The 13,210-nt window shown below is 45.2% G+C and overlaps 1 protein-coding gene across 1 annotated transcript in view; it reads left to right on the forward strand.

Annotated features, from left to right (window-relative positions):
* The first annotated feature begins 3,961 nt into the window (after positions 1-3,961).
* Positions 3,962-13,210, forward strand: part of TBC1D14 (TBC1 domain family member 14) — a 58,826-nt gene continuing 49,577 nt past the window's right edge. The window contains exons 1-2 of the mRNA XM_064151514.1: positions 3,962-4,335; positions 9,848-10,559. Of these exons, the coding sequence (XP_064007584.1) occupies positions 4,293-4,335; positions 9,848-10,559 (755 nt within the window). The 5' untranslated portion in view covers positions 3,962-4,292. The remainder of the gene's footprint in view (positions 4,336-9,847; positions 10,560-13,210) is intronic.

Below are 13,210 nucleotides of genomic sequence, written 5' to 3' on the forward strand. Positions count from 1 at the left end.
GCCATTATTTATGGGCACTTAAGATTGTGTAGTTCTGAGGTATTAATACAAGTAGTGGTATTTTTAGTTTGTACAGTCTTATTCCTTCACATCTTATTACTCATTTTGTTTCTCCTAAGCAGCTTGTAGGCAGTGCTAGAAACAATCCAGTCACACACACACACACTCTGTTTCAGTAATATCAATTCAGATGTGCTGGGAAGTCTCCACAACCTTCCCCTACCTTTCTTGCTGTCTCATGGAAAGGAACTTCACACTATTTTAAGCCTTTTCTTACCCAGTGGTTAACAGTAATGGTAGTTCTAGACCTGGCTTCGTTTTCTTCATCCTTTATCAGGTTTAAGCTTCTATAAGAGGAGGCAGCCTTATAGAACAATGAAATGGGACATTCTCCACCCATTTCAAATTCACCTCACACCTGTTAAAATAGTTTAGTGCACAGACATTCCACTGCTGATAGGAATGTCTGTGCAGATGGTAGCTGTGCTGGAAATGGGCTTCTGTCAAACACAAACATACGAAAGACAGACAAATGCTAGTTTTCTGTGAACAAAATTAATGTGTGATAAAACTGGAGTAGCACAGTACTCTCCAGCATTTACATGTGAGGTATTCATTTTTTATCAAGTAATCCATCCTCCTTATTGCTACACAGCAGTAGAAACCTGAATTTGCTCCTTGTTCCCATTCCCTGTGCCATGAAGCATGCAGTAGTTACTTTAACCAGACATACAAGTAATTCTGTAAAGTAAGGAAGGAAAGGATCAATGTCTCATCTCTGTTCTAACACCTTCAAAAGAGAGCTTTTCTGTCTCTTGGCATGAAGGATGGTAGCCAAGTTTATCTATCTCTTGCTGCACTCAGTACATTTCCACTCTTGCTTATGTGAGCTAAAACCAGCTTAAGTGACAGCAATGGGAAACAGCAGCAGAAGCATGTTCAGTGATAGGCAACTCTCGTACCCTCACAATATACACATATTTGGTTAATCAGAGGAAAAAAAATGTCTTCCAATTCTATTACAGAGAATTTCTCACCTCAAGGTGGAGAGGGAGCTGCACAGCCAGGTCAAATGAAGCTCAGTTTTGTCAGTGCGAAAGCTGCTTGCATCATACCTGGCTCCTGATGAATGAAAATTGAATCACCATGTTCCAATCTAGATCTTATGGAAAAGAGGGTGTATCAATTGCAAAATTGCTGACACTTCAAACCAGAAGCAAAGGCCTGAGCAGAGAATAATTTTACACAGCTAGAGGCACAGGGAGCATGAGGGATATTCGTGTCCCCGTTCCTTCACTGCCTTGCTCAAAAGGGACAAAGGAAGAACTATCACTTTGTGTACTTGTGTGTTTGGAGAGATCAGCAAGCCACTGACTCTAGATGCATTCTTGCAGAAAAATCATAAATGTGATGTTCTGAATTCTGCTGGCATGAATACAGCTTTGGAATTGTTTTCAGAACATTAAATTTTCTTAGCAGTGATCTATTATTAGACCCTATAGATGTCTTCTCTTGCTAGGTGACAACCAGTTGCCAGTCTCTACAAAACAGCCAGAGACAAGACACTTGAACAGAACATCAGGATTTTGTCCCAAGAATTTTCACAGTTAAGTACTTGACTGTTTTACCCAACTGAAGCAGTGGCAGAGGGGTAATGATAACCATACTCTGTAAGCACTGCTTACCGTGCTTTTGGGGATTTCTTTACAACCCACCTGTTAAAACAGGAGGACCTGATTTCTTGGTGTGCCCTTCTGGATGAACTTAATGATTGCAAAGCTGAAAAACAAAGGTGCTGAAGGTCCTCTTAGCACTTAGTAATGCTTCCCTACCTGGTAATACCTGTTCTGTTTCCTTCTAATAATTAGGGCATGCCATGCTTCCATGCCAGCTGAAGGTGTGACACTGTATTTAGTCACATAATGTCAGCCCGCCAGCTTTTACCAATGCAAAGCAATAAATACCCAACACTTGCAGCCAGAAACAATGTTGTCCTGGGTGGAGGTGGCTTTAACAAAACTAATGGAGAAAAGTCAGCTTTTGCTAACAGCTCGTAACAATCAGAAATGCTGTTTACCCATCTCCGCAAGTTGCGCTGTCATTCACATGCAATAAAGAGTGTGTGTGTGTATGTATATATGTATATGGACTGGGCTGTAAGTTCCCTGTAAGCATTTTGAGGCTGACTCTGACACTTTTGTACTGTCTAGCACATTACGACCGTGGTGATTCTGTTTCTTCAGTGCAAAGAACAATAAGAATTGTGTGGCAATGTGATCTCGGAGGATTAGAGTTTTAGGCAAAATTCTATCCTTAAACACATGCTGACTCAAAAAGTGTCAAAATGCCTAACTCCTTGTGTGATTTGAAACTTTTAGCTGTATTCTGCTAAATCTGAAAGATTTCCTGCAGATTTTTGTAATAGTTTCTTCATCCTAAATAGTATTACAAAGATAGCAGCACCATTATTTCCCTTGGAGACACTGCAAATTCAAAGAATGCATGACTCTGCATTTCCATTGTTATTTACCCTAGGAACCAAACAACTCGACCCAAATTTGATGATACCTTGATCATAATACACTCTTCTGGTTGCTCCAACAGAAGAACTGATTCCCAGTCTCAAAACCAGAAGAAAAATTTTAATGCTGAAAATGGAATTAGTGTCGACATATAGAAAAAAAATTATGTCTTGGCTATGAACATATTAAAAATGCTTCAAAGCTGTTTTGCAGTTACTGATCTTTTATACAGAAATAGTAATCTGCAGGTTGTTTTGCAGGGGAATCGGTGAGTTTCAAAGAAAGATATGGAGAAATCAGTGCCAATCTTGCGTGATACCCATCTCAGAAATCCAGCAGAATAAGCACTTGCATCTATCCCTCCCCGACCCAGTCAAAGGAAGTATCTGCAGAGGAGTAAGTTTTGGATTACAGTAGGTTTTCAGTGCCTACTTCTCATTTTGATAATGACTCAGTTCTCATTTTGATGGCATGGAACTGGTGTCAGTGGGGTCACGGAGGCACTTCCTTCCGTACCGGTTTACTTCAGCCTCTCACGGCTTGTTGAGGCACAACTTGACTTAACGAAGCTTGATCATGGCTTTGCTGGGTGTTTGCATCTGCTGCACTCACGCTTCCAGGCTAAGAGGTGTGAGGTGATGGCAGGCCGGTACGTATATGCTCAGTTAGCAGGGAGACAACTTCATCTTACTACGATTCTAGACACGCAATCACTGAGTCCAAGTGCAAGACGCCTGTCACCCTCGCAGGGATGACATGATAAGGAAACAGGAGACCTCTGCCCCCGTGAGGTACTCACTGCTCTCAACAACTTTGATTAAGTGTGCGGGTGGAGAGAAGGGGTGTGCACGTCAGGACACTTGGCGGCAGAAGCTAAAGGGAACAGAAAGGGCAGTCAAACGTGCCGGACTAATCACTGTCCTGGAGCCTGCACTTCTGGTATAAAGCTCAGTTCCAGAGAGCTACGTGTGCACCTTTACTAGACACCCTGCACGTCCTGCAGCCCAACCTTGCAGAAGCCACTCAGTTTTGCTTCCCTCTTAGAAGCAGCCGAGCACACAAGCAGAGCTGCGCCACAAACGTACTCCCCGCGGGCACCCCCAACACGTAAACCCAGCGCGGCGTAGCCCCCCAAGCTGCAGCGACCCGCTGCGAAGGACGGATGCGTCCGCCCGGTAGCGAACGAGCAGCTCTCCTCTAGCGTGGGATTCTCTGAAGGGGCAGCCGCAGCCAACACCCACCCGCCCCCAACACGCTCAGCTCCTCAGGGCCCCCCCAGGACCTCCCTCGGCGCCAAAGCGGGCGCGCGCCGCCCGGGACCCGCTAAGGCCATCCAAAATGGCGGACCGAGCGCAGCCCCGGTGCCCAGTGGCCGCCTCCCCACCCCCAGGCGCGCAGGCGTTTCCCTCCCGGGCGGGCGGCGCTTCCCACCGCCGCGCTAGGGAGGGCGAGCGGCACCGGGGCGGGAGGAGGCCGGGCCGCGGAGGCTGGAGCGTCCCGGGAGGAGCCTGGCACGGGTCCTGCCGGCAGAGCATCGCCGCCGCCCCCGCAGCCAGGTGTTCGCCGCACTGCTTCGTGCCCGCCGCGGGGGCGCGCGCCATGGGAGGCCCCGTGCGGGGCGGAGGCGGCCCCCGGCGGGCGGAGGCAGAGCTGCCTCACCTTCGCTGAACCCGCCGCTCCTCCGACGAGACCGGAGAACGACATGGACCGCCCGCCGCAGGCGCCAGCAGCCTCCTAGTCCCGCAGCAGCAGCTGTGGGACGGGTTGGGCATGGCCCAGCCGGAGGAAAACGACGGAGGGCAGCGCTACCCCGGTGAGGAGTCAAAGTTTCTGCGTGTCTCTTCCTCCTCGGACGGCAGACGCAGCCGCCGGGTCTCGGTCCGCGTTTGGGGCTGGGGGGCATGTTCGGTGGCACCTGTTGGGGTGCAGGGCAGAGCCAGGGAGGTGAGCGAGCCGTTCCGGGGGCGCGCCGCTCCGCCATCACCTGCGCGCCGGGCGGGAGGGAGCAGCCCCTCGGCGTGGAAAGGCTGACCGGGGCAGCCCGAGCTGCGGCGCGATGGGCTGAGGGACTGCTCGCCTTGCCCCGTCGCGGCCGCCTCAAAAAGTTAAGAGGAGCAGGTCGGCGCTGCTGGAGTCGTCACCGAGTGGCTTAGAGACAGCAGAGGAGGGTGAAGGTTGCTTCCTCATGGCTCTGAGGAAAGGCACTGGTTGAGAGAGTTTGTTGTTTCTTCTTTTTTTTTCTCCGGTGAATGTGGCCAGCTAGAGACCCTTGGCGGTGAGCCTCAAAGCCCGTGAAAAGGCAGCAACTTTTCATCTCCCTCGCTGCCTCTCTGGTCAAGTATCCTGGGCGATTCCCAAAGACCAAACGAAAGTGCAGCTAACGTGAGCTGAAGTTCTTGTGGCGCTGCTGCTAGTTCCGCGCGGCCTCAGGTCTGTCAGCACTGCTGGTGCGGGGAGTTTAAAAGCTCTGGAAACGGCCTCTGGAGCAGAGACTTTGGAAGGACTCTGTGACTCATCTATATTGCCTAACTGACGCAGTAAAGAAAGTGGAAAAGTGGTGAATGGTTTGCTTCTGATCGCTCTCCAAACGCTGCGCTCCGAAGCCACATTAGTAAAGCTCCTGCTTCATGCCGGGAGCTGGCTGGGAGTTAGATAAAAGACTTAAAAAATCCCAACGCGTTTCTTTTCGTCTTCCTATTAAAGTTTTGGCAGTGCTTAACATACGTTGCCTTAATCTCTGTATTTTAGGCTTTGTCAAAAGCTGGACTGTTTCGTAGCCTCAGGAATTCTTCCCTGTCAGCACTGCCCTAGCTGTTAGAACGCGAACACAAACAGTCCGAGCCAAGAAATGTTTAATAAACAAAACCGAGTTGTGCACCAAGGTCACCCGCTCTTCTACTTGATAACATCAGTATGTCTCTTGGTACATACAACTAAAATATGGTCAATTGCGCTGAGAGTATAGGCCCTTAATTTTAAACCAGTTTTTTTCTAAGACAAAAGGAGAGAGGATTGTGCATGTTTGTAATCTAGGAAGTTCCTTGTCCTTAAAGACTTGGAAAAAAATAGAATTGCTGGCAAGTCCATGTTGGTGAGACAATGTGCGTGATGCACATTGAGGTGTTAGCTCTTGGGAGAACTGAGTTGTATGTGTAACCATTCCTTTTCTCATTCCTGTTAGGCAAGAAGATACAAAGCTTGTTTTGTAGACAGCTGTCTTACTCTTCCTTTCAAACAAGTTCATTGCCTAAATAGCATTGCAACCCTCAGCAAACTTGGAAGAAAGTGGCTCGAGTTGGTATCTTTATGATTTTTGTTTAATGCTTTGGCATTGCTGCTAACTTTGTTTAAATTTTACACTAACATAGGTTAAAAAGCCCTTTATTTTAGGTCTTAGAAATTACAATTAAATATGACTTGCTCCCTCTGTGTGACTGAGTGATACACAAAGTCAAAATCTGTTTTAAAGCCTTTGGTCACTGTCAGAACATGCCTTCTTGCATACCACTATCAGAATCTGGAGAATGTGAGGTTGTATGGACAGCTAGACTGGAATGGACCTAAACTTCATGTGTCAGACAGAAGAATTTACCTGGGAGAGGGAGTGCACTGATATTACTGTGAAGCACTGACACTTTCAGTTCAGGGAATTACCGAGTTTTTTCATTAAGGAATCCTCAGTGATCTTTTTGTTCCCTGTAAACTTCTGCATCCGCAGTGTGCTGTGGCAAGGAGCAATGGAGTTCAAGTACCCTTTGCATGAGTGGCTACATCCTGGTGTTAATTTTGAATCTGGCTATAAAGCTGTCTTTATCTGGTGCCCCTTAGCACTTTGAAGAGTTAAAAGAGTTAATGAGTACATAGTATGTACCTACCCTCTAATTGCCACTTGTGACCTGTTGTATTTTTCCTATCTCCCTAGGATATTCACACTTAGGAGATTAAGGTTCCTGTAAAACACAGGATGTTAAGACTTGAAAAATAGCATTTTTGTTTAGATGCTAATGTATTTAAGTAAGCCATGAAGATTATGAATGTTGTGCAGGCAAAAGAGCATACTCTTTCTCAGAAGTTTATTGTACTCTGCATACTTTGATAACACTGTTTATTGTGATGATAATGTTATGTTAATAAATTATTTATGGAAATTAATTAGTATTGAAGAACATGACGCCACCTTTGCCATCAGCTGTCAGATTTTGCACTTACCAATGAGATAGTGAGGTGATATTTATACTCCTTATTTTAGCTGTAGCCTTAAAAAAGAAAGTCCTACAACAATCTAGTGCTAAACGAATCAAGGAGTTTGCATGTATGTTTTTGACAGCTGATTGCATCTCGAGTTTTCATGTAAAGCTCTTGATGGGCATACTTCAAAGCTTCCCACAGTTTCGCTGAACTGTGTAAAACCTTTGTAGTTTGTTATTGCATAATTGCTCCAGCAAACTGTAGCTGTTACATACTTCTGCCTTTGCTTTGGTGTCTGTTTAAAGGATCTCTTCCCGTTAATTTTCTTGCTTTAGAAAAAACACAAACAGCAGGTCAAGTTAGAATAGCTTCAGTACCTTGCGTGGAAATTTATTTTCACTTTTCTTTGAGCTTTTCTTGCTTAGAGAATTTTTTGTCCTCTTGAGCTGTAGTATTTACTAACCACTTGAGTGCTTACATTTGTTAGCTTAGTCAGAAGAGCCGTGCCATTAAACTGAGGACTGGCTGCTGCTTGGGAAAATCGTTGAGCAGAAGTGAAGGCAGTCGCTAGAGGAGCTCATTATGGGAACATGCTTGTGCTGTTTACCATCATCAGAGCTGTTCCAGGCTGATTATGTTTCTGTTCTTTGTTTTCTGGACTGCATTTTCTAGATGCACTGATACATTGTAGTTGTGCTAGAGCAGGCACCTGCTCCCTTGCTTACACAGTTCCATAGTCTGTGTGTATATGCGATGTATGTAACCACACTGGGTGGGCTGTTGATTGAAAGAGTAGTGTTATGGCAGGGGTAGGTGAGCGGAATCATAGAGTGTCAGGGGCTGGAACTGACCTCGAAAGATCATCTAGTTTAGCCCCCCTGCCAGAGCAGGGTCACCTAAGCACCTAGGCTTGGGTTAGTTTTCCAACAAATAATTGAATCCAAGCAAGAAGGTCTGAGAGCAGGAGTTCCAGGTATATGCAGTATTTGTATCTAATGTTCCATGTTACGTCATACTTGGACACTTTGACTATCATTGTTGACTTCATGAAGTAGAACAGCTTGTTGCCTGGAGTCAAAGATTGTTGTTTAGTTTTGGGGGGTTTCCTGTGTTTTGTTTTGTTTTGTTTTGTTTTGCTAGCCCTTGCAAGTTTAGTGACTAAAGAGGTTCATAGTGTACTCACTTGAGAAGCTAGCTGTCTCAGTATCACTTGTCTAAATTGCAGGGGATGTAAACTTTTCAAGCCATGGTAGTGCAAAGAAAGAAAGCCAGGCTGCTATAGGTACTACAAGAAAATGTACATCTTCACTAGCTTTTTAGTTGAAACCGTGCATTTGAAACCTTGCTTACTCGAGGGATTGAGCAGTTGATCCATTGATTGATTTGGCTGGGTAGTAAGTAGCTGGCTATCTGAAAGTTCTGAAAATAGAAGATTAAATAGTCAGGATGGTTTCTACTTGGTTTTTCGTTGCATTTAGGAGTGGATTGCACTCTGGACTGTCAGATTACCTAGAGAATAGCATTTGTTGTAGTAAGCTAAAGAGTTAATATAGTTTAGAGTATGTTTGGGTTTGAACTTTCCATGTGGCTGAAAGCTTGTGGAAAAAAGTCTTACTGTTTGGATCACTGGAATCTGTATGAAATGTGTTTTCTGTTACTTGCTGCCTGTCAGTATCACAGCACCAAAACTTATTGATGGGTTTGATTTAAGAATGGTCACGGTGCCAAACCTTAGTGTTTGGCAGGGCTTAGGTGCTATTAGGCAGTGGTCTGAAATTACTGGGAGAAAGTAGTTTTCCCAAATTAAATGTTTGGGATTTTTTGTTTTGTGGGTTTTTTGTTTGGGTTCGTATTCTTTTGGGCTGGGAGTTGTTTGTTTGTTTTTTACAAGTAGTATATGAGGAGGACTTCCTAGGCATCAGCTGGCATCTTTAAATGCTACACTTGAGAGAGAATAGGAGACCAGAAGCAGGAGATCAAGCTCCAGGAACCAGAGAAAAATCTATATAGAAAGCAAGCTGTTTGCAAGATGGGAGCAGTATTCTTCACTCCTTCACACTTAGTCCAGAGTGTTTCAGAGAGAAGAAACCAAAGCAATATGTGCATGGTTCTGCTGCCAACTGCTGCAGAGTGATTACATTGAGAACTTCAGTAGAGCTGAAGGTAATTTAACTAATCATATAGAAGGAGAAGATGCATGGGAGGTCACAACAATAACCATGCAGAGTTTTAAAAGGTCAGCAGCAGTTCTGGGAGCCAGGACAGCAGTGCTAATGGTATTTCAGATTTATGAAAGCTTGCCCAGGAGGAAAATGCATCTAAGCTGCAGCCCACACTTGATTGCTCTTCTTTGAGGCTTGCTCAGATTTAGACTGGGAGTAGAGCACTGACTGGAGTAACTAACCTGCTGGCAGCCCCTGGGAAGACTGTGAATGTGTATGGCTGGTATGAAGGGTAGCAACCAATACAATATAAAATATTTGCAAGTGTCAGTTTTACAGTGTGTGCACTAAGGAATTGCATCATTTATGTTGTCAAAGTGTTGACTGCACAGAGAGCTTTATAGCCATTCAGATTTTGCATCTCTTAATGCAAAACTGATATATTATGTACTCAGTTCCAGTGACAAATGTATTACTGGTTTTATGGTATCTGGAAGAAAGGTAAGAAACTCTGTTTAAATGAACACTTCAGAGTTTTGGTCTAAGTGCATGGAAAAAAGTTTTGTAGCCCCTCCTCCCTAATATCAGCAAATATGCTTTTAAAATGCATCAAAATGAATTTAAAATAAATCAAATATTGATGTGGACCATGACAGTAGTGCATGTAATTTCACTCTCTGGAGATGTATACAAAGCAGACACCAGCCCACAAACTGCTGATGAAAAGGTTTTCATGCTTGACATTTTCTAGAAGCCTAATTTAAGTTGCCATTGTCCTGCTTATTCAAGCAGAGGGAAGGGATAGTGATAATGTGCAAAAGAAATAACTTTAATTAAAAACCTAACTTAGGACAGGGTATTTGAGTGTATTTAAGCAAAACCTAACAAATAAAACCAACAAACAGCCAAGAACAAACCACAGCCTTCCTGCAAAAACTCATAATCTCATGTTATTCTTTTTTTCTTTTTAACCAGTTACCAGTTGGACCAAGACAGCTGATGTAAATTTATCCAACTCCTTAAATGGTTTGAACTTCGTGGGAATTCTGGACACAAGAGTGGGCAGCAGTATCCAGGGCCTTCAAAAGACATCGGGATCTGTCTCATTGCCTGGCCAGCTGCCTAGTGCTTTAGAAGATTGTCATAGCCTTAAATCAGTGGATTCTGGTATTCCAACACTAGAAATAGGAAATCCAGAGCCTGTTCACTGCAGTGTGTTAAATGTGAAGAGAAAGCCATCAGAACCTGAAATTGTGCCTGACAGGGCTTTTCAGAGTGCGAGTACACTGCCATCTTATGTGCCTCCACTTCCTCTGACTTCTGAGCACAACCATGCTGTGAGAAAATCCTCTACTTTCCCAAGAACTGGGTATGACACTGTCAAACTCTATAGTCCAACTTCAAAAACTCTGAATCGAAGTGATGATATCTCTGTCTGTAGTGTTTCCAGTCTTAGCACAGAACTGTCAACGACTTTATCAGTTAGTAACGAAGACATTTTGGACTTCATGGTCACAAGCAGTTCAAGTGCAATTGTGAATCTTGAGACTGACGAGGCACACTTTTCAGATGTCACCCTGAATTCCACTAAAGAGACCAATGATCAGAGCCAGCAGGAGTGTTGTCAAGAAACGGATGTGGACGGTAAAAGGAAAATATTGGGACCTTTTACAAACTTCTTTTCCAGGTAACGTCTCCTTAAAATCCATTAAATTCTTAATGTCATGTCACATACATAGCTAAGTACAGCTAGGATCTATACCTGTGTTGAAGAGGTTTGACATCTAAGACTTCATAATTGGTCTGTTAGTGATGAGTTATTTTATTGATCACTGTAATTGTGTGAAGCTTCAAATGCAGATGCTTGCCAAACACTTGTCTGACTACTGCAGTTTTTCCAACTATCTATTATGGTTTTGTTAGTACCTTTTTTTCCCCTTCATTTTCATAAGGAATGAGCAAATCCAACATTCTCTCAGTTGTTGAAATGAAAGCATTTGACATTCAAAGAGGTTGCATGACCTCTTCTCAACATGGTCCCTGTCTGAATGATAAGATGTTCCAGAGGTCCAAAGAAAGCTGTGAATGAGCATTAGGACTAGTCTATTTCTGGGAATTTGGGTTGGTTTTTAGGGGTTGGGCCTTTTTATTTAAGGCCTTTATAGTGTCTCTTATTTATTACCTTATCTGAGGTATGATATATTTTGAAAAAAATGATTGTAGAAATAAAGTTTAGACACCAAGCAGAATTGACCATATCTAAATTGATTTGAACATCCCCATCCACAAGAAGGGTCGTATGGAGGAACCTGGGAACTATAGACCCATCAGCCTGACCTCAGTGCCAGGGAAACTGATGGAGCAGGTTATCTTGGGGGTGATAAGAGCGCTCCTGAGGGATGGCAAAGGGCTCAGGTCCAGCCAGCATGGGTTTAGGAAGGGCAGATCCTGCCTTTCTAACCTGATCTCCTTCTATGATCAGGTGACCCGCTTGGTGGATGTGGGGAGGCCTGTGGATGTGGTCTATCTGGACTTCAGCAAGGCCTTTGACACTGTCCCCCACAGCAAACTGCTGGCTAAGCTGTCAGCCCATGGCTTGGATGGCAACACTCTGTGCTGGGTTAGGAACTGGCTAGAGGGCCGGACCCAGAGAGTGGTGGTGAATGGTGCCACATCCAGCTGGCGGCCAGTCACTAGTGGTGTCCCTCAGGGATCTGTGCTGGGCCCCATCCTCTTTAACATCTTCATAGATGATCTGGATGAGGGCATCGAGTCAGTCATCAGCAAGTTTGCAGATGACACTAAGCTGGGGGCAGATGTGACTGAGTTGGAAGGCAGAAGGGCTCTGCAGCGGGACCTTGACCACCTGGACAGATGGGCAGAGTCCAATGGGATGGCATTCAATAGCTCCAAGTGCAGGGTGATGCACTTTGGCCACAACAACCCCATGCACAGATACAGGCTGGGGTCGGAGTGGCTGGAGAGCAGCCAAACAGAGAGGGATCTGGGGGTGCTGATTGATACCCGCCTGAACATGAGCCAGCAGTGTGCCCAGGTGGCCAAGAGAGCCAGTGGCATCCTGGCCTGCATCAGGAATGGTGTGGTCAGCAGGAGCAGGGAGGTCATTCTGCCCCTGTACTCTGCACTGGTTAGACCACACCTTGAGTACTGTGTTCAGTTCTAGGCCCCCCAGTTTAGTAGGGACATTGAGATGCTTGAGTGTGTCCAGAGAAGGGCGACGAGGCTGGTGAGAGACCTCGAGCACAGCCCTACGAGGAGAGGCTGAGGGAGCTGGGATTGTTAGCCTGGAGAAGAGGAGGCTCAGGGGTGACCTTATTGCTGTCTACAACTACCTGAAGGGTGGTTGTGGCCAGGAGGAGGTTGCTCTCTTCTCTCACAGGTGGCCAGCACCAGAACGAGAGGACACAGCCTCAGGCTGTGCCAGGGGAAATTCAGGCTTGAGGTGAGGAGAAAGTTCTTCACTCAGAGAGTCATTGGACACTGGAATGGGCTGCCCGGGGAGGTGGTGGAGTCGCTGTCCCTGGAGTTCTTCAAGGCAAGATTGGATGTGGCACTTGGTGCCATGGTCTAGCCTTGAGCTCTGTGGTAAAGGGTTGGACTTGATGATCTGTGAGGTCTCTTCCAACCCTGATGATACTGTGATACTTCATGTAAATTACTTTTTTTTCTTATGCATGAGATGAATAGGCTGATAAGAACAAGCTGATAGAACTGGGAAATACCTTTCTGTGAAAAGCTGCCTTATTTGCAAAGCTTAAGAGAAGAAGCCATTTCTTCAGATCTGATAAACTGTCAGAAGCCTTCAGTGATTTTTATTCTTAGGTTTAAAGTTGAGGTTCTGTGCAGCATAACTACATTCATCAGTGAGGTCTGAGGTGCTGAAGCTTTTGTGGACCTCTGTTTGTTGCCATGGAACCAGACTTAATTTTGAAGCCGGAGGATTCCCAGCACTTCAAAGCATGAACTTTTGTTACTCCTTCTGGTAGCACAACTGCTAACTCAAACAAATGCAGTCCTTCAGCTTGAAGGAAGCACAGTAGAACAGGCACATTTAAACCCTGCTCGAAGTGGGATGTTTAACACTGCTTCTCAACTTTTCTCATCCAACAAAATAAAGCCATCTGTCCAAATTCTCTTCCAATGTAGTCTCTAGTGCTTTTGCCAATGTTACAGAAATGGTGATTCTCGCTCTTGCCCTGTCTTCTTGAGCAGCACAGGGAAGAAATGTCCTGGGCCCTTCTCTGACTGGTTCTTTCCTCAAGCTGTTGCATGCCTCGCTGGGTATGTCAGGAAGATCCAAAGTGAAAAGAGACTGCT

This window comes from Pogoniulus pusillus, chromosome 11 (genome assembly GCF_015220805.1).
Source record: "Pogoniulus pusillus isolate bPogPus1 chromosome 11, bPogPus1.pri, whole genome shotgun sequence".
NCBI classification, from domain to species: domain Eukaryota; kingdom Metazoa; phylum Chordata; class Aves; order Piciformes; family Lybiidae; genus Pogoniulus; species Pogoniulus pusillus.